This window comes from Pongo abelii, chromosome 5 (genome assembly GCF_028885655.2).
Source record: "Pongo abelii isolate AG06213 chromosome 5, NHGRI_mPonAbe1-v2.0_pri, whole genome shotgun sequence".
In the NCBI taxonomy this organism is placed as follows: Eukaryota; Metazoa; Chordata; class Mammalia; order Primates; family Hominidae; genus Pongo; species Pongo abelii.
This window is the reverse complement of record NC_071990.2, coordinates 88,261,412-88,280,906: the sequence shown is the minus strand read 5'-3', so window position 1 is coordinate 88,280,906 and position 19,495 is coordinate 88,261,412. Positions and strand designations below refer to the sequence as shown.

Sequence of the window (19,495 nt, the reverse complement as noted above, 5' to 3'; positions counted from 1 at the left end):
TGGACAGGACAGTTTATTTCTCTGGCCTCTTATCTGGAAAATAAGAGTAATCTTTTTTTTTTTTTTTGAGACAGAGTCTTGCTCTCTCGCTCAGGCTGGAGTGCAGTGGCATGATTCATTGCAGCCTCTGCCTCCCCGGTTCAAGCAATTCTCCTGCCTCAGCCTCCCCAGCAGAGTAGCTGGACTACAGGCATGCACCACCACGCCCAGCTAATTTTTCTATTTTTAATAGAGACAGGATTTCACCATGTTGGTCAGGCTGGTCTCAAACTCCTGACTTCAAGTGATCCACCCAGCTCGGCCTCCCAAAGTGCTGGTATTATAGACGTGAGCGACCACGCCCGGCCAAGAGTGATGTTATCTGTCCCTTCTTACAAAAATTAAGGAAATTACATGAAGTAATTTAACAAAAGTCCCAGTAAGATGCCCAAATTATAATTCATAGTAGCTACTTTAGTTGCCAAAAGAATTGAATTTGTATTTTCCATTTCATTGTAGTCCCTTCTCAGTAGAAATATGGTATCAGAGAGAAGCAAATTGTTGATTTCAAGGGACATTTTGCCAAAACTTGAAGACCTGGATAGATTCAATTTTTCTAATACCGGAGGGAAAATGCAAAGCTCTGTGAAAGTGTTTTTTGTTTTTGTTTTTGTTTTCATTTTTCTTAACAGACATTATAAATACCTAGTTTTTTAAAAATTCAGAGATTACAAAGAGATGTTTAATGAAAAGGAAAACTCTTCTCCATCTCAGTTTCCTCTGTGGGTATCTATTAATCCGAATATCAGTGTTTTATTCACCCTCCTAGAGATGTTCTATACATTTGTAAACAGCCTATACATATTTTACATTGTTTTCACTTCTTGCTTTTTTTTTTTTCTTAAATAATGTATTTTATGTTCCTTTAATATGAATGCATCCAGGGCTGGCTTATTATTTTTATTGTTCCATTGTATTCTATTCTTTTTTTTTCTTAAATCAGCTTCATTGAGGGATAATTACAAACAATACTTATTTAAACATATAATTTCACCATGTTTAAACATATAATTTGATGAGTTTTGGCAAAGATATGCAAGTTGTGTAACTACCTCCACAATTATGGTATAGAGCTGTTTTTCTGGGGTTTTTTATTTCTATTGATTTTTTTTTGCTTTACTTTTATTTATATTATTTTCTTTTATTCTGCTTGCTTTGGATTTAGTTGGCTCTACTTTTTCTAGTTTCTTAAAGGAGAAGCTCAGATTATTGATTTAAAACCTTTTTTCTAATATAAACATTTCATGTTATAGATTTTTCTGCTTTAGCTACATCCAACAAATTTACTAGTAAGGCAGCAATGTGGTGTAGCGCTAGGACTCCCCTTGTTTGCTCTTCTCTCAGACATCACAGTCCTTCACTGACTATTGTCCAGTTTCATAAAATCAGTGTTTCATCTGTTTTTCTGGCTTTCTGATTACTTAAAGGCAGAAGAGTAAATCCGATCTTCTTTTGGCTGGAAATGGAAGTTTTTTTTTAAGCCTTTAGAATGACATTTACTTTCTTTCTAAACAATGATTAAATACCTGTGTAGTTTCATAATTTCATAATTGTGCACACATGTCCATAGGATCAAGTTTTTAAATTGTAGTACTCTTAAGGGTGTATAACAAGACTTTGGAGACAGACCAGAATTTAAGCTCTAGTTTTACCACTTTTAACCAGCTATGTTCAAGTTAATTTATCTTTTTTTAAATATTGAAAAACTTCTGAGATTTTCAAACATGCACAAAACAGGGAGCAGTATAATTAACCCCCATATGTTCATTACACATATTCAAGAGTCATCAAGATATTGCCATATTTGCTTCATCATCTCTCTTCATTGTCCCGGTTCCCTCATCTGTAAAATGAAAGATAAAAGCACATGAGTATTAAATGAGTTAATGCCCGTGAAGTGTGTGAAGCTGTGCCTGTCAGGTAGTGAGTGCTCTAGAAGCATTTGCTATGTTAAATGATTGATTACAACTTCTTGAGCACACACGGGAGTGATAAATGTGTTGATTGGGAATTTGGAGTGGTGAGTCACATTCTGATTGTTCTGGGAGGTTTTATGCATAAATACTTTTACATGTTTTTTTTTTTTTTTTTTTTAATTTTACAGACACAGTCTTACTCTGTCACCCAGGCTGAAGTGCAGTCATCATAGTTCACTGTAACTTTAAACTCCTGGGCCCAAGCTACCATTCTACTTTAGCCTTCTAAGTAGCTAGGACTACAAGCATGCACCACCACACCTGACTAATTTATTTATTTATTTTATTTTTTATTTTTATTTTTTTGAGACAGAGTTTTGCTCTCGTCACCCAGACTAGAGTACAACGTCGTGATCTCGGCTCACTGCAACCTCCGCCTCCCAGGTTCAAGCCATTCTCCTGCCTCAGCCTCCCAAATAGCTGGGATTACAGGCGTGCACTACCACATCTTGCTAATTTTTTGTATTTTTAATAGAATCAGGGTTTCACCATGTTGGCCAGGATGGTCTAGAACTCCTGGCCTCAAGTGATCCATCCGCCTCGGCCTCCCAAAGTGCTGGGATTACAGGCGTGAGCCACCACACCCAGCCACCTGACTAATTTAAAAAAAAAAATTTTGTAGAGACAGTGTCTTGATATGTTGCCCAGGCTAGTCTCAAACTTCTGGCCTCAAGCAGTCTTCCCATCTCAGCCTCCCAAAGTGCTGAGATTACAGGCATGAGATTACAGCCATTGTGCTGGGCGTATTTTTACATTTTTAAGTTTTGATTTCTGATACAGTAAATACTAGCAGATACCACTTACATGAATGCTATTACTTCAGGAGTCACAAGATCAATTTCATTAACACAATGTCAAAATTTTGAGTTCTAATTTATCTTTGCTCTAAATTTTTAACTTTTAACTTATCTTTCTCCTAATACCAAAGGCCATACTCCACAGTTTTGTCAAAGTATGGAGGCATGACCTAGTTGATTCTTAGAAGTCTTAAGTCTTAGAATAGAGAAATAATGTTTCCCCTTTTTTTTGCAGTTCACCTAATGTTGCCAAAAAATTTCACGTTGGACATTTGCGTTCTACCATCATAGGTAAGTGTTTAGTTTCACATAAAATACTAAACGTTCCTTTGAGGAAGTATTTGATAGTTCAATTTAATGTTTTAATGCTTAAATAACAAAATAGCAAAAAACAAAAAGTTTAAATTTATATGAGCCTCTTGCCAATTCAGTATTACCTGAAATGGATGACATTGGTTACACTGTTTTGTGGAAACACAAAATTGATTTCAAAACCAAAAGATTCACTGAGAAACTAATTTTAACTGCTATATATGTTATGATTTTTAACTTTCTAAAAATAAGTATAAATATGGAGAAAACCTGAAAGATGCAAAAGTAAAAATAGTTATGTGGGGATGTATAACCTTTCAGATTTTTTTGTTCATTTATTTTGTGGTTTTTTTGTCGCCTAGGCTGGAGTGCAGTGGTGCAATCTCGGCTCACTGCAACCTCTGCCTCCCAGGTTCAAAGGATTCTCCTGCCTCAGCCTCCCGAGTTGCTGGGATTACAGGTGTGCGCCACCATGCCTGGCTAATTTTTGTATTTTTAGTAGAGACAAGGTTTCTACTTAATAACAATTTTTGTCAAAATTACAAAACACAAATAACAATTTTTGTTAAAAATTCACCTCAGTCATGTGAGCACTTAGTGGAATGTTCAAGACTGGAAGTTAAAACAAGACTATTTCTGGCCGGGCGTGGTGGCTCGCACCTGTAATCCCAGCACTTTGGGAGGCTGAAGCAGGCAGATCATTTAAGGTCAGGAGTTTGCGACCAGCCTGCCCAACATGGTGAAACCCCGTCTTTACTAAAAATACAAAAAATCAGCTGGTGTGGTGGTGTGCACCTGTAATCCCAGCTACTCAGGAGGCTGAGGTGGGAGAATCACTTGAACCCGGGAGGCAGAGGTTGCAGTGAGCTGCGCACCACTGCACTGCAGCCTGGGCGACAGAGCTAGGTTCTGTCTCAAAAACAAAAAAAAAGGAAAAAAAGACTATTTCAATAAATAGAGATTACTATATGGTACTTCATAGTTGTAATGCTTCAGTGTATAATATACTTAACGATTTTCATGTATTTAACACATGTCATGCAGCAGGTCAATTTAAAAACCGAAATTAAAATTATATAATATTAGAATTTGAAGGGACTTTGGAGTTTATCTCAATCTAATCTCACTTCCAATGTAGAAATCTGTCCTATTGCATGCTTAAGAGAAAGTTGTTTAACCTGTACTTCAATACTTTTCAGAATTGGAGAAATTAGTACTTGTGGCATAGATTGTTGTGGGGTCAGCTCTTATTGTTCTTGAGCGGCATTTTAAGAGAAGAAATGACAGGACTTGATGAAAAAGTATAAGAAATATACAGTATAAAAAAAGCTATATGAGTAATTCAAAAGTATAGGAGTGAGTAAATGATGGGTAGGGTATCATAAAGTTGTTTTCACAGTTGAGGGAAATATTTGGACCAGTTAGAGATAATATTTGAGAACTTACCATGCTGTGTCTTCATGTATTATATAATTCAATTTCATAACAGCCCAGTTTGGTAAATACTGTTAACTCTGGTTTATGGATGAAGAAATTCAGCAGCCAAAAGTAACTTTCCCAAGATCCCAAAGTATTGTAGCCAGGATTTGAAATTAGACAGTCTAATTCCAGAAGTCTAGGTTCAGACGTTTAATTGGATTTGTGATATAACAAGGGGCTAAGAAAAAAATAGGAATATGCCATGTGCGTGCCAGCTGGAAAAACTGGGGTTCCAATTGCAGGGACTTTATAGATTGGGAAAGTCTAGAAGTAGGGAAGCTGGAAAAGAAGATAGCTGCAGTAGTTTAAGTCAGGTATGGATATTGGTGAGGGTTTATTTGCAAAAAACTAAATCCATTCTTAGTAAAGGCAGGAGAGGATTTATTATAGGATATTGAATGGTTTACAAAGTTGTTGGAGGGCTGCGGAAGCTTTGGATTAAGCTGACATAAATAACTCCCAAAACTGCACTATGGAACTTTGTCATCAAGGGAGCTCCTGCCTCTTCTGCAATCACTTGCACTGCTCTAGAACCATGCTGCCACTGCCATGGTCAAGAAAATGCCACTACTCCTGCCATGCCATCTAGAATCCATACAGGCATAAGAGGCAGCCCCATATACTTTCAATTTCTTTGGTGGCCATCATGGAATACTAGGACCTCTGTTCATGGTGTCACAAAAAAACAAAGCCCCCACCACTGTGCTTATCATAAAAAAATAGAAGTAGCTCCCCTTCCAAATCTTACACAGACTGTATCTGATTGCCCAAACCTAGAAGACTTCTGGAACTCTAACCACAGGAGACTCTGGGAATTGTACTTTTTACGTTTTCAGCCTCGGCAGTAGATGAGGGCACCCAAGAAGGAAAGCAGAATAGATGTTGAGTGTGAAACCAGCATCAGCAGTATGGGAAAGTGAAGGCCTTAGATTATTACATGCTGTTAGGGAGCAGGCATGCAGAGGGTAGATGTTAGTGATTAAAAGGAGATAGAATGAGCTATTTAGAAAACACAAAAAGGGAAAATACAACAGTGAGGCTTCGGTTCTTAGGGCACAGACAAATATATTTCTTGTTAATTACTGGGATTTTTTTTTTTTTCTCTTCTTGAAATTGACTAGAATAGCAGTTAGTCTAATGTGTCCTCAAATCCTATTAATAATGTAGATGAAAGTTCTGTTACTGTGAAAATGTGAGATTCTTTGGAATAACTGCCCTACAAGTAATTTCTTACTCCCTTTCCATAACACATATGAAAACACAATGATGAATGTTTTAGTAAAAACATTGAGTTGGTAAATTTAGTGAAAAGAATTTTCTACTTATGCTTTGATAATAGAGAAGTACATGGTTCTTATGTCAAAAATGGATAACAAGAATGAGAAACTGTATACTTTATTGATTACTAGGAAATTTTATAGCAAACCTCAAAGAAGCTTTAGGACATCAAGTAATAAGAATAAATTACCTTGGTGATTGGGGCATGCAGTTTGGTAAGTACACTTGAGATTTTTTCATTTCATTGTAAAATTCAATTTGTAAAAACTTTGATCTGGACAGAATATAGGCAGAATCCCATTGGATGAAGTAGTATGTCCTACCTATTTTTTTTTTTCCTAATGGCTCTTTTGCATAAAATCTTCTATTTATTTGAGTAATTCTCACCACACAAGTTACCTTTGGGGAAGGTAACTTCACACATTCAAAGAAGACCTGGGCCAGGCATGGTGTTTCACTCCTGTAATGCCAACACTTTGGGAGGCCAAGGTGGGTGGATCACTTGAGCCCAGGAGTTTGAGACCAGCCTGAGCAACATGGCGAAACCCTGTCTTTACAAAATACAAAAAAATTAGCCAGACATGGTGGCATGCCCTTGTAGTCCTAGCTACTCGGAAGCCTGAGGTAAGAGGATCGTGTTAGCCCAGGAGGTCAAGGCTGCAGTCCACTACACTCCAGCGTGGGTGACAGAGCAGGACCTTGTCTCAGGAAAGAAACCCCAGAGTAAGACCTGATATAGGCTTTTGTGGTTTTAATAAAGAGAAATTGCCTACTTTTATTAGTTAAATGTAGAAGTGAGTATACAGGGAAGAAGTAAGTCTAACTGTGTACACCCTTCTCAACCACAGCCCTGCCGTTTTTCAATCTAAGGACATCCAGCCTCCCTGGGCCATCCTACATGAAGTAGGATCCACTGTTCTACCATAGCCAGTGGCCCAGAAGATAAGCAAAGGGTGATACTTTGTCTTCCCCTTTAACTGTACAGTGAGGGGTAGGAGTGGGTTGGGGAAAGTCCAAAAGGAAAAGAGAAAAAGAGAGGAGTGCGATCCAAACAGTTAAGTACTACCACAAATTATCTCTCATATAGTGAGTTTACTCAGAACCATTCCTAACTCATGTAAACCAGTAATCAAGGTGTGAGAGGGCAAGGTAAATGAAGTTGTTATGGTAGTGAAGGACGGGGTACATTGTGAAATACAGACTTTAAAAAAATATCTGGTGTTACCACCATGTGTATTTTAAGAAACAGCTCTAGTATCATTTCTATAAAGCAGTCTCTGACACACAGACACACCCTTGCCCATCTTCTCACATCACCAATTTCCTGGTGTCCAGCTCTACTCAAATATGGTAAGGCTCCTGTCTTATGTTCTTATTTGTGTGCTTCCCTGCCCTACTAGGCATGTTCCTTGAAGGCGTGGGCTTAACTTTTATATCTATAGTGCTTGTCACATAAGAAGCACTCTAAGAAGAGTAGACCTTGAACCTGTTAACAGTACCATTACTATTCACTATGGAAGAATCAGAATACATGCCCTGCATTTAAAAAATCAACCTGTAGTTCACAACAGCTGGTAGTCAGAGGGCTAGGCCCTGGGCTCAATAGTCAGACTTAATAGATGGCACTGATTTTTATTAGTTTGACCGATTTAGACATTTCAGAGGCATTAGCAAATATGTGATTAGGGTATTCATTAAATTTTAGCTGCAGGATTTCGTTATAGCAGTTTTTTCTCTAAAGGACTGCTATGGTTAATGATCTGTCAACATTTCCATTATAACCATCATTGTTAAAGAATAATTTTGCTGTTTCAGCTATCTCCATTTGAAAGTTGGCAGTTTCTAAGCACATAATTAGTTTTTGAAAATGTATTAGGCTGAATGTTAAATGGAATTGGCCCTTACTTTTCCCATTTTTGTGTTTTGGAACACTGAGCATCTTTCCACACACTGCTCCAACCACCCTGAATTATAATCACATTTGTTCTTGCTCGAAAGTGAATAGAGCTTCAGTCATCCTTCTTGTTCCTAAGTTCCAAAGTATTGTATATTCCTGTGTCCTGTGTTCAGTCAAGTCCCACTTTCTACTGAACCTTGAATAGAAAAATGTATATCAGTAAAGCCCTTTAGATCTGAAGCTTGGTAATTGTTATAGTTATAGAAATAAATTTTTTTTTTTCTTTCCAAGATGGAATCTCGCTCTGTCACCCAGGGTGGCGTGCAGTGGCACCATCTCAGCTCGCTGCAATGTCCGCCTCCCAGGTTCGAGTGATTCTCCTGCCTCAGCCTCCCGAGTAGCTGGGATCATAGGCATGCACCACCATGCCTGGCTAATTTTGTGTTTTTAGTAGAGACAGGGTTTTGCCATGTTCATCAGGCTGGTGTCGAACTCCTGACCTCAAGTGATCCACCCACCTCGGCCTCCCAAAGTGCTGGGATTACAGGAGTGAGTCATCACCCCCTGCCAATAAATTGGTTTTGTTTTTTTGTTTTTGTTTTTGTTTTTGTTTTGAGACAGAGTTTGCTCTTGTTGCCCAGGCTGGAGTGCAATGGCGGGATCTTGGCTCACCGCAACCTCCGCCTCCCAGGTTCAAGCAATTCTCCTGTCTCACTCTCCCTGGTAGCTGGGTTTACAGGCATGTGCCACCACGCCAGGCTAATTTTGTATTTTTTTTAGTAGAGACAGGGTTTCTCTTTGTTGGTCAGGCTGGTCTCGAACTCCTGACCTCAAGTGATCCACCCACCTTGGCCTCCCAAAGTGCTGGGATTACAGGCATGAGCCACTGCACTCAGCCATAAATTGGTTTTTAAAGTAATAAAACTAATGTTCCTCTTTTTTTTTTATTATTATTATACTTTAAGTTTTAGGGTACATGTGCACAACGTGCAGGTTTGTTACATACGTATACATGTGCCATGTTGATGTGCTGCACCCATTAACTCGTCATTTAACATTAGGTATATCTCCTAATGCTATCCCTCCCCCCCCAACTAATGTTCCTCTTAACCCAGGCTGCATATATCCTTTCTAACGGAAGTTATGATCATCTTTATGCAGAATATCTTGAGTCTACATACTCCCAGACTGTACTAGGAATTTTAATATGTAGTTTACCAACCTCAGTTAGTTTTTGGTGTTTGATTTTTTTTTTTTTAGGTTCAAATTAACACTATCCCTGAACTCTGAATTTATCATCAAAGACTAAAAAATTATACACGGTCAAATTAAAGATTTTTGTTGCTTGGCTACCTTGAACCTGAGAAATAATCAAGGATGTTCCAAGTTTTACCTTGCTGTTTTCCTCCAATTATTTGTTTAAGAACTAATATAACAACAAAACCATTGCTGTCTTCGCATTAATGCCTACAAGTTTAAAAAGAAAGTTTGAAAACACTTTCCATCAGTTTTTTTAATGAATTTTGAGTGCCTAGTGTCTAGCTTCATGATGTCACTTCAACAGAGGAGATGCTTAATAAATGTTTATTTTTTAATGTCTGCTAAGGTGGTGTTCAGCACTGTTAGTACAAAGATAAATTAGTCCTAGACTCTACCTTTGATGAGCTCATAACCTATTGGTTTCTGTGAACTTAATTTCAGTGATCTATTCAGTATGTTGAATTTATGATTAAATATATTAAATTTGACGTGTCAGTTTATGGGGTCAGAGAAGGTAAAAGTGTGTTTTGTAATAGTTCTCAGGATACATAATATGACAGGTTGCTCTTTTTATAGAATTATGCCTATTCCCTGTCATGCCTATTCTTTATTGTTCAACTTTATAATTTTTCATTTACGGATTATCATCGTAGGTCTTCTGGGAACTGGCTTCCAGCTGTTTGGCTATGAGGAAAAACTGCAGTCCAATCCTCTACAGCATCTCTTTGAAGTAAGTTGGCAAGAAAACATTTCAAAAATTTTTCAGAGTACTATGTAGCTTAGTAACATATTTTTAATCCTAGAGATTTATTTTTCTTTATTTTGAGACAGGGTCTCGCTCTGTTGCCTAGTCTGGAGTGCAGTGGTGCAATCTTAGCTCACTGCAACCTCTGCCTCCTGGGTTCAAGCAATTCTCATGCCTGAGCCTCCTAAGTAGCTGGGACTACAGGCGTATGCCACCATAACCAGCTAATTTTTGTATTTTTAGTAGACATGGGGTTTCTCCATGTTGGCCAGGCGGGTCTCAAACTCCTGACCTCAGGTAATCCACCCACCTTGGCCTCCCAAAGTGCTGGGATTACAGGCGTGAGTCACCATGCCCAGCCTCCAGAGGTTTAAAAAATATGTTCTTTAAAACAAGGTTCCAAAACATAATTGAAAATGTTGCTTTTGGCTGGGCACAGTGACTCACACTTGCATCCCAGCACTTTGGGAGGCCAAGGCAGGAGGATTGCTTAACACCAGGAGTTCAAGACCAGTTTGGGCAATATAATGAGACCTGGCCTCTATAAAGTAATAAAATATTAGCCAGGCACAGTGGCCTGTGCCTGTAGTCCTAGTTACTGGGGAGACTGAGGCAGGAGGATTGCTAGACCCCAGGGGTTCAAGGCTACAGTGAGCTGTAGTCACGACACTGGACAGCTGTAGTACACTCCAGCCTGGACAACAGAGCAAGACCCTGTCTCAGAAAGAAAGAAAATGTTGCACTTATTTTACTAGGTTATTTTTATTTCCTAATCTAAGATTTTTTAAATGTTCTTTTAGTTGATTTGGGACAGTATTTCTTCAGGTATAGAATCTTTTTAGAATAAACATGCAAGATAATAATTCAACACAGAAATTTCTCAATTTTCTGTCAGTTAATATGTACTGCAGCTTTTTTCGTGGTAATAACTGTATATCAATTAGACTTGAAAAATGAATATTTTTGTTCTTTTTCTGGTATGGGGGACGGCATGTCTATTTCTCTCTGAAATTGTGTGTGCTTTTTCCATTTACATCTTTCACCTCATTTTCCTGGCTTTTGTCCAATGTGAATTTCTATCTACTCTATTTCATTTAGTCCCTTGGATACTTTGCTTCTTTATCTTCAGTTCTTCCTGAAGTTTATTAATAAAGCCCTTCCTGTCCAAACAATCTCCAGGGATGTGTTTCCATTTTGTTGTCCCTGTTGTTATCTCTGCCGTTTCTGGGCCTCACAGTGAAAACACAGATACGAAGTCAGCCATATTGGTGACAGATCAGGGGATCAGACTAAACATGTTCTGCTTGTGTGTGAGAAAGAGCACTTGTAAAAATAATGCTTTACTTCTCCAGCTTAAGCCACAGAGAGTGCTTCATCATTTTCCTGTTAACGTGATTTTTTCCTGCAGCTGGCTTTGCAGTTAAATTGAACAAAAACATATTCCATTTTTTTTTGTTTTGTTTTTTTTTTTGAGGAATCTCACACTCTTGTCCAGGCTGGAGTGCAATGGTGCGATCTTGGCTCACTGCAACCTCCGCCTCCTGGGTTGAAGCAATTCTCCTGCCTCAGCCTCACGAGTAGCTGGGATTACAGGTGCCCACCACCACACCCAGGTTTTTTTTTTTTTTTTTTTTTTTTTTTTGTATTTTTTAGTAGAGACGGGGTTTCACTATGTTGTCCAGGCTGGTCTTGAACTCCTGATCTCATGATAAGCCCACCTTGGCCTCCCAAAGTGCTGGGATTACAAGTGTTAGCCACCGCGCCTAGCCCATATTCCAGTTCTTAAAGACCTTTAAAGGTTTGCCATTTTCCCCTGAGTCCATGCCAATACTGCACTCTAAATGACTGCATTTTGATTTATCATGTTAACCAAAAGATTTCTTCTCTCTTTCCCATTAAGAGTTTTATTGATAGGGAGGAATTTAAAAATTAATAATTCTTCATGGTTGTCTATAAATAATGTTCCCTTAGTGCCTGGAGTTTTTACTGTATTTATTTATCTATTTTTACACTTGAATAATTTTACCTCAAGCTTAATCTTTCATGAGATCCAGGCCCACAGATGTTATATGTAAAAATGTTTATTTAGAAATAGAATGCTTGTTCCCTGGTGCCACAAAGAAATAGCACTTGAACATAAATTTAATTATCTCAGCAAGGCCATTTTTACTCTCTACAGAAAGGGTACACTCGCCAGCAGTTTTGCCACGAGAGTATACTGAACAAAGGAGACAGGGTCATTTATAACTTGACACATCCACCCTACTGCTGTGTCTGGTTTCCATTGGCCGGAACGGAACCTCACATTCTGTATTTGTCCTGATTGGCTAGCAACTTTAACTTTTCAGAAGAGGCAGAGGCAGGGGAGAACAAAGGAAGCAGGAAGTAACTTGTGAAATGCTGAGAAAGGTAAAAACACCTCCAAATAAGGAAGAGGAACAGGCTATCACCTAATGCTTGCTTGGACCAATGTAAGCATGCCAGGGCAGATATTTAGGCTAAATTGTAGGAGCTAAGAACACAAAGTATATTGATTTCTTTATTACAGCTAGCAGATATTTAAGGATGTTAGCACAGGTCTTTGAATAAATTTTACTTCTAAGAGAAGTCACTATTTGTCCTTAATTAGATGGGGAGGAAAGTGTCTTTGAAGGGGAACCTCTACTTCACTTTTTATACAGAACCTTGTGTCATTGATTTAGAGTGCAGCATGACATGTGAGAGTTATTCTTTTTATCTTTCTTCTGCCCCACCTCAAAAGTTTTTATTTAATCTTGCAAATAGTAAACCCTTGTCTTCTATGACATTTTATTTTTATCATTTATTTATTTATTTATTTATTTATTTATTTATTTATTTATTTATATATGTGAGACAGGATCTTATTCTGTTGCCCAGCCTGGAATACAGTGACACAATCACGGCTCACTGCAGCCTTGACCTCCCAGGCTCAGGTGATTCTCCCACCTCAGCAACCCAGGTAGCTAGGACTACAAGCACACACCAGCACACCCAACTAATTTTTTGATTTTTTTGTAGAGACAGGATCTCCCTATGTTGCCCAGGCTGGTCTCAAACTCTTGGACTCAAACAATCCTCCTGCCTCAAACTCCCAAAGTGCTGGGATTATAGGTGTGAGCCACCACACCCAGCCTATTTTTTAATTTTTTAAATAGCAATAGGATCTTGCTATGCTGTCCAGGTAGGTCTCAAACTCCTAGCTTCAAGCGATCCTCCGACCTCAGCCTCCCAAAGTATTGGGAGTACAGACATGAGCCATTGTGCCTAGCCATATATAGGTGTAGGTTTTGTGGAGTTTTTTGTGGAGGCGAAGTCTCACTGTGTTGCCGAGGCTGTACAATATTTTAAATATTTCAGGAGAATCTGTTTTCAAACTCCACAGAAACCTAAGAATATATTTCTTTCTATGCAGTTTAATATAATTTCCTACCTTTAGAGACTCAAAAATAGTGGAAGATCAACATCTATGTTAGAGGTTATTTACTGATGGGTACACATATGGAAGGAATAAGGGCAACAGGGTACTTCTGTGAATAACTAAAAAGTCGAATAATAATGGTGTTGCTTTCATTAGTGTTCTTTTGCCGAATAGATTCACTGGGAAACTGCATTTAAAGACAAAAGAAGGCAAGATACACCCACTTTGCTATTTGTAATAGACGACAAGACCATTAGAGTACTCACTTGCTCTTTTCCTTCTCCTTTTGCAGGACAGAAAATATGCAAAGCCTAAAATGGCAGCCTACAGGTTATTATATATGCGAATTTTATAGACTCTGTTTTCATTTTAAAATTACATTTCTCACTTTGGATTACTTTCAAAAACAACTGTTAGCATAAATGAGGATTTTTTTTTAGCTTTAAGCAAATGTTGATGTTATTCTGTTTCTAAAAGAAAATCTGAATGTCAACAATTCAATTTATTTAATAATTGAAAGATGCCTTTGCTTGCCCTGCAATGTCACAAATAGCGTAGGTGGTAATACAGAGACTCTCTGCCCCATCGTTATTTCTGGTCACCAGAAAGGTGACCAGAAAGTCAGAGATTGTGATTCTATGCTTGGAAAGTGCTTGGTGTATTGGTAAATAATGTTGGCTGATTTATTCGAAGGAAAACTTTAAGACGATCTGCATTTACTCTTTCTTATTTGTGAAAATCTGTTTTCTCAAAACTTTGATGGAACACTTGTTTTTTTTCCATATTAAGTTGTAGTTAGTAGTGAGCTCTTTGAGAGGAAGGACCATGTCTTCCTTATCTTCCTTATCCACAACCCTAAATGTTATGGCTTGCAGTAAATGCCTGAATGAATTTGCTTTTATAGTTCTCTTTTGCCCCCTTCTCTAATTATATATAAGTTGCGGAATATAAAATGTATTGTTTGTCCAGGAAATAAGTAACTATTATAGGATACACTAATTACCATTTGTCAGAATTTAACTTAGTTTGTTAACATAGTTTACTGGGGAGGAAACCACAGGCCAAACCCAGGATTCTGGCACAAGTAGTCTGGCTCCTGAGTGCTCTATGCAGTGAATGCCTCCACACCCCCACTATAGAATGGCTTTATGAGCCATTGATTTCCATTGGTTTAATTATGTACATAGAATTTTCCTTTCTTTCATCCCCTGAGTTGCTATACCAGGGACACAATTAGTAGTTTAGTTTTGGCACTTTCAGCCTTCTGACATATTTGTTTTGAATTTGGCATAGGCCATCCAGTAGCAGATTTTATGGCCTACCTTCCTCTAAATTGAACTATGATCAGTATTCTCTAAATTGCACTATAATCAGGATTAGTATATTCAGTTTCTCAGCTAGCTTGGAAATGATATTATATGATAGTTTCCGAATTTCTTTGATGAAAATATTTAACACCCACAGTCATTTATTGCATTTCCATTTTGGTGCATATGCTTCACTAGTGGTTTTTCTCTGTACCTTATAGCATTCTTTTCCCATGACATCTAGCTGTTTTGTATGTGGGACCTAGGATTTTGTTGGCCAGCATTTGAAACTTTTTCTTTAATTATTCTAATTTGGTTTTTTTCGGTTACAAAACAGGGAAGTAGTTTTGTTATAGTTCCTCTTCCCTTGTGAATTGGCTGTTAAAAAACTAATTTTTTTTTTTATTTAGAATTCACATTAGTGATTCAGGAAAACATTTGCAATAAGCTTTAGACAGTATATCAAAAAACCTTTCCACTTATATTGAAAAGTAATTTCTTTTTTTCTTTTTTTTTTTTTGATGACAGGGTCTTGCCCTGTTGCCCAGGCTGGAGTGCAGTGGCGCGATCTCAGCTCACTGCAACCTCTGCCTCCCAGGTTCAAATGATTCTCCTGCCTCAGCCTCCCAAGTAGCTGGGATTACAGGTGCGCACCACCATGCCCAGCTAATTTTTTTGTATTTTTGCTAGAGACGGGGTTTCACCATGTTGGCCAGGCTGGTCTCAAACTCCTGACCTTGTGATCCGCCCACCTCGGCCTCCCAAAATGCTGGGATTACAGGTGTGAGCCATCACACCCAGGCAAAAAGTAATTTCTTATGGTAAAAGTTAACAAGTATTAAATCTGAATCATGGATATGAGGGTGTCATCATTTACTTTTACCTATTTAAATAATACTTTTAAAGGTAACTTATCAGGCTTCCTTTTAGATTTAAATTATTTGAATAGACTTTAATATCTAACAGTATCTCTAAGCATATTAACCATTTTTTTTTTTGCTATAGAAGGTTTTATTAATAGAACTTGACTCATTGCATATCGCCTATTAATATGGCTTTTGTAACCATAGCCATTCTTATGAAATGTAAGGGCAGCCTCTTATAAGAGATAAATATCATGCCAATAAAATATGGATTAGCCTGTATCCTAGCACTGACATTAAAAAAGGTTACATAGGCCAGGCGCAATGGCTCACACCTGCAATCCTAGCACTTTGGGAGGCTGAGGCAGGTGGATTGCCTGAGCTCAAAAGTTTGAGACCAGCCTGGGCAACGTGGCAAAACCCCATCTCTACTTAAAAAAAAAATAATACAAATAATTAGCTGGGCATGGTGATGCATGCTTGTAATCCCAGCTACTCAGGAGGCTGAGGGACGAGAATCGCTTGAACCCAGGAGGTGGAGGTTGCAGTGAGCTGAGGTCACACCACCACACTCCAGCCTGGGCAACAGAGCGAGACTCTGTCTCAAAAAAAAAAAAAAAACAAAAACAAAAAACAGTTACATAATAACACAAATAGTATAAAAATTTCTTTAAGTTCAAAATGGCCTCCAAAGGTTCTATTTCAATATTTCTACCTTGCCCCTTTCTAACAGGGTTTAAGATAGTTACAGTGATGGGCATTTAATAAAAGAAAAATAGTGAGGGGTTAATGTATCACTAGGTAATATTACATAATAGTTTTGACCCTGAGCTTCCCCATATCAGTAGGCAAAAAAATTTTTTTTTAAATAGGACAAGATCAAAGCACCAATTCAATGAGTGATAATGTTTACTTGCTCTCATTTTTAAAAACATGGAATTAGTATCTATTCCTCAAGAGGCAATGTTTTTCCTAACTTTAGAGTCTCCAATTTCTCGACTTTAAATAATTCAAGACTAAATTCTCGTCATATGTAGGGATATTTATGCAGTTGAAGTTTTTATTTTATGAAAAATTGCGTTCAAGATTTCATCATTGTTTAAGTTACATTTCTTTTTCCAGGGAATGTTACTGTTATGGCTAGTATGAATTTTGTTCCTTAATAACATTTGTATGTAAGAAATAGTTTTTAAATTATAAGTGTAAGAAAATCTGATTCCAGCCATCACTTGTAAGAGTCAGTGTAAGTCATTGATAAGAATTTCCCACCTACTAAATCACGCAAAGTTCCCCAGGCTCTTATGTGCCTCCTAGGACAGTCCTAGAGGACTCTTCTTGTCTTCAGTGCACACTGGTCTCTTACATGTTTAGTATCCCAGCCTATGTGATGCTTGGAGGCATGCAGCTCTTCTTGTGTGACAAACATTAGCTGGTGGTCCTTGCCCTGTCCACAGGCCTAGAGACAAGATCACTATGTAGACACACTGTGAACCATTTCCCACTGTTGGCCTGCACCACCCCAGGGGCTTCCTACCTTCTGCTCCTCCTGGAAGTCTCCCCCATCTCCTCCCCATTCCAGGTAGTTCTCCTTTCCACTGTCCTGGCAGTTTCTCCACTTGGCCATTGCTCCCTGCTGTCCCTTCCCAACACTGCTTGCTTTTCTACTCTCTCTCTGCTTATTTGGGACAACACTACAGTGTGTCATTGTCCTCTTAGTCTTCCTCTTAGAATGACTTTTGAAATACCTAGCAAGAACAAAGTACATATTAATAGCTGAGTAAATATCTGACACCATTGAAATGTGCAAAAAATACTTTTATCAGCATGAGAAATGTTAACGTTTATTAGGTGCTTGTGTGTGGTGCTCTACAAGGAGTTAATAATTATCATCCCTGAATAAAGATGTAAGATACAATGAATGTGGTTATGTATATACATAGAGTAAAAGTAGGAGATTCTAAATATGAAAAGATGAATGGAAGGTGAAATACAGTTTATATCCTACTAATAATGTATTAAGGAGGAGAAATTTGATAACTCATGAATTAGCTCAAGTTAGTTATTTTTTTACCTACCACATTTTGGCTTTATTGTGAACTGTTTGCAGTACTGATATATTTAATTTTAATTATATAAACTCATTTGAATGTCTTTAATTTTTCATTTCATGTTCGGAATCAACTAGCAGCTAAGAAATTTCTGATCAGTGAAACAGCATTAAACATAATGAAGTTGTTTGTTCAAATTATAATCATGAATATTTTTACATGTTCTTTTCTAAACTAGGTAAAAATTCAGTGCATTTTAAGATGATATAAATATATGAAAAAAGGGTCTGTGGTTTCTAACTTTTGCTAACCATCCTTAGCAGTTATTCTCAGTATTTCTAAGACAAGCATGGCTAGAAGTGGGGTTAGAGCCCCACATCAAGGAGTTAAACTGTGCCCATGTGGCTAATGGTATTCTAGGATCAAATTTAAAGGGATAAGAAAGGCTTATCGTACTACTTTTAATTTTTGTGCTTAGTTCTTTATATTTGGGCAGATCAGCCCAAGAGCTTACTGTAATTATCTCAGTTAAATTCAGAATAAAATGTTACGCTATTTGGCAGGCCCAACATCTAGAAATAGTGAAAAGGGAATGTTAATTTTTTTTAAGGAAGTCTAAGGCATTTAGTTTATTCCCTAAAGGAAACACAACTGGTTTTTGTGTTTTCTTTTAAGAGAAAAATTGTGTTTCCATCCTCAAAAACTTTACTAAGCCATGCTGCCTTATTATCAAGCCCAAATTTAAAATTGCCTTTTTATCTCTTTGTGTCTAAATTTAGCCTTAAAAGGAAGATATCTTCAAAATGTGTACTTTCCAAGGATTAAAAAGGTTCATGGTAACTGTTTAGTTTTATATTGTGCATTTATAGGTATATTGGGAAGTGCTTATTAAAGCTCTTCTCTTTGATAGTGTCAGTTGATTTTCACTAGTGTTTGTTTTATAACTACATATTGCTAAGAATATATATATAACTGCGTAATACTAAGAATATTCACATGTTTTAAGGGCTTTTTGTTTTAATTATTTCTATTTTTTAAGAAAGAGAAGATTCTGGTGAAGTTTTTTCTAAAATAGTCATATCATAATGCATAATAGATTTTTAAATGTTTGGTTATTTGAGTTTAAAGTCCTAGATTTAAAAACAAAGAAACTTCACCCTGAAGAAAGGCTTTATGGAAAAAAAAAAAAAGAAAGAAAGAAACTAAACTCTTTTGTGAAAATAAGGACATTTTGCATATGTTTGCTCATAACTTGTGTACGCATGTACGTATGTGTGTGAGATAGAATCAAAAACCACTTGTGAATATATATTTATGTTTTTAACATCTGTATATTGGACCGTTAAGCAGTTGTCAGTGGCTAGGTCATTCAAAAGTCAAGAAGTCTGCAGTTTACTATCTTATGGGGACCCTCTTTGTTTTCCCATACTTTACCAAAATCTTCTTTGTTTTCTAACTGACATTGTATGTATTGTTCTGGACTTACTAATAGGACTACATAAACATCACCTTTTTATGATGTGTCAGGTATCCTAAGACCACCCCTCCCCCCGATTCAGTGACTCACTCAGAGGACTCACAGAACTCAGCATAGTCTTACTTGTGGCTATGATTTATTACATTGAAGGGATACAAAGCAAAATCAGCAGAGGGAAAAGGCACATATGGGGTGAAGTCCAGAGGAAACCAGGCTTTCCAAACTCCCAAATTTTCCCAGTGGAGTCACACAAGGTGCACATACTTCCAGCAGCAAATTATGAGAATACATGTGAAATGTCCACTGGCAAAAGTTCATTAGATACCCTGTGTCCAAGGTTTTTGTTGAGAGTTGGTCATGTAGGTACCCTCTGATTAGAATGTCCTAAATCCCAAACTCCCAGAAGGAAAGCAGAAGTTCAGCCTAAGCTGTGCTGTTTGCATCCACAGTGTAGGCACAGTGACCACTTTTATCAGTTAAGTTAGTGGAAACATTCCCAAAAATCTAAGTTAATAGATGCAAGCCAGTGGCCAACCTTGCAAGCAGGATGTTTTAAATATAACAGTATCAGACCTGCT

At 37.6% G+C, this 19,495-nt stretch overlaps 1 protein-coding gene across 17 annotated transcripts in view; it reads left to right on the top strand.

The window, feature by feature from the left end:
- RARS2 (arginyl-tRNA synthetase 2, mitochondrial) overlaps positions 1 to 19,495 on the top strand; it is a 75,854-nt gene that overhangs the window by 38,135 nt on the left and 18,224 nt on the right. For all 17 annotated transcript variants that reach the window (XM_063724729.1, XM_063724730.1, XM_054557015.2 and 14 more), the window contains 3 exon segments: positions 3,048 to 3,103; positions 6,013 to 6,096; positions 9,692 to 9,768. In XM_063724729.1, the coding sequence (XP_063580799.1) occupies positions 3,048 to 3,103; positions 6,013 to 6,096; positions 9,692 to 9,768 (217 nt within the window).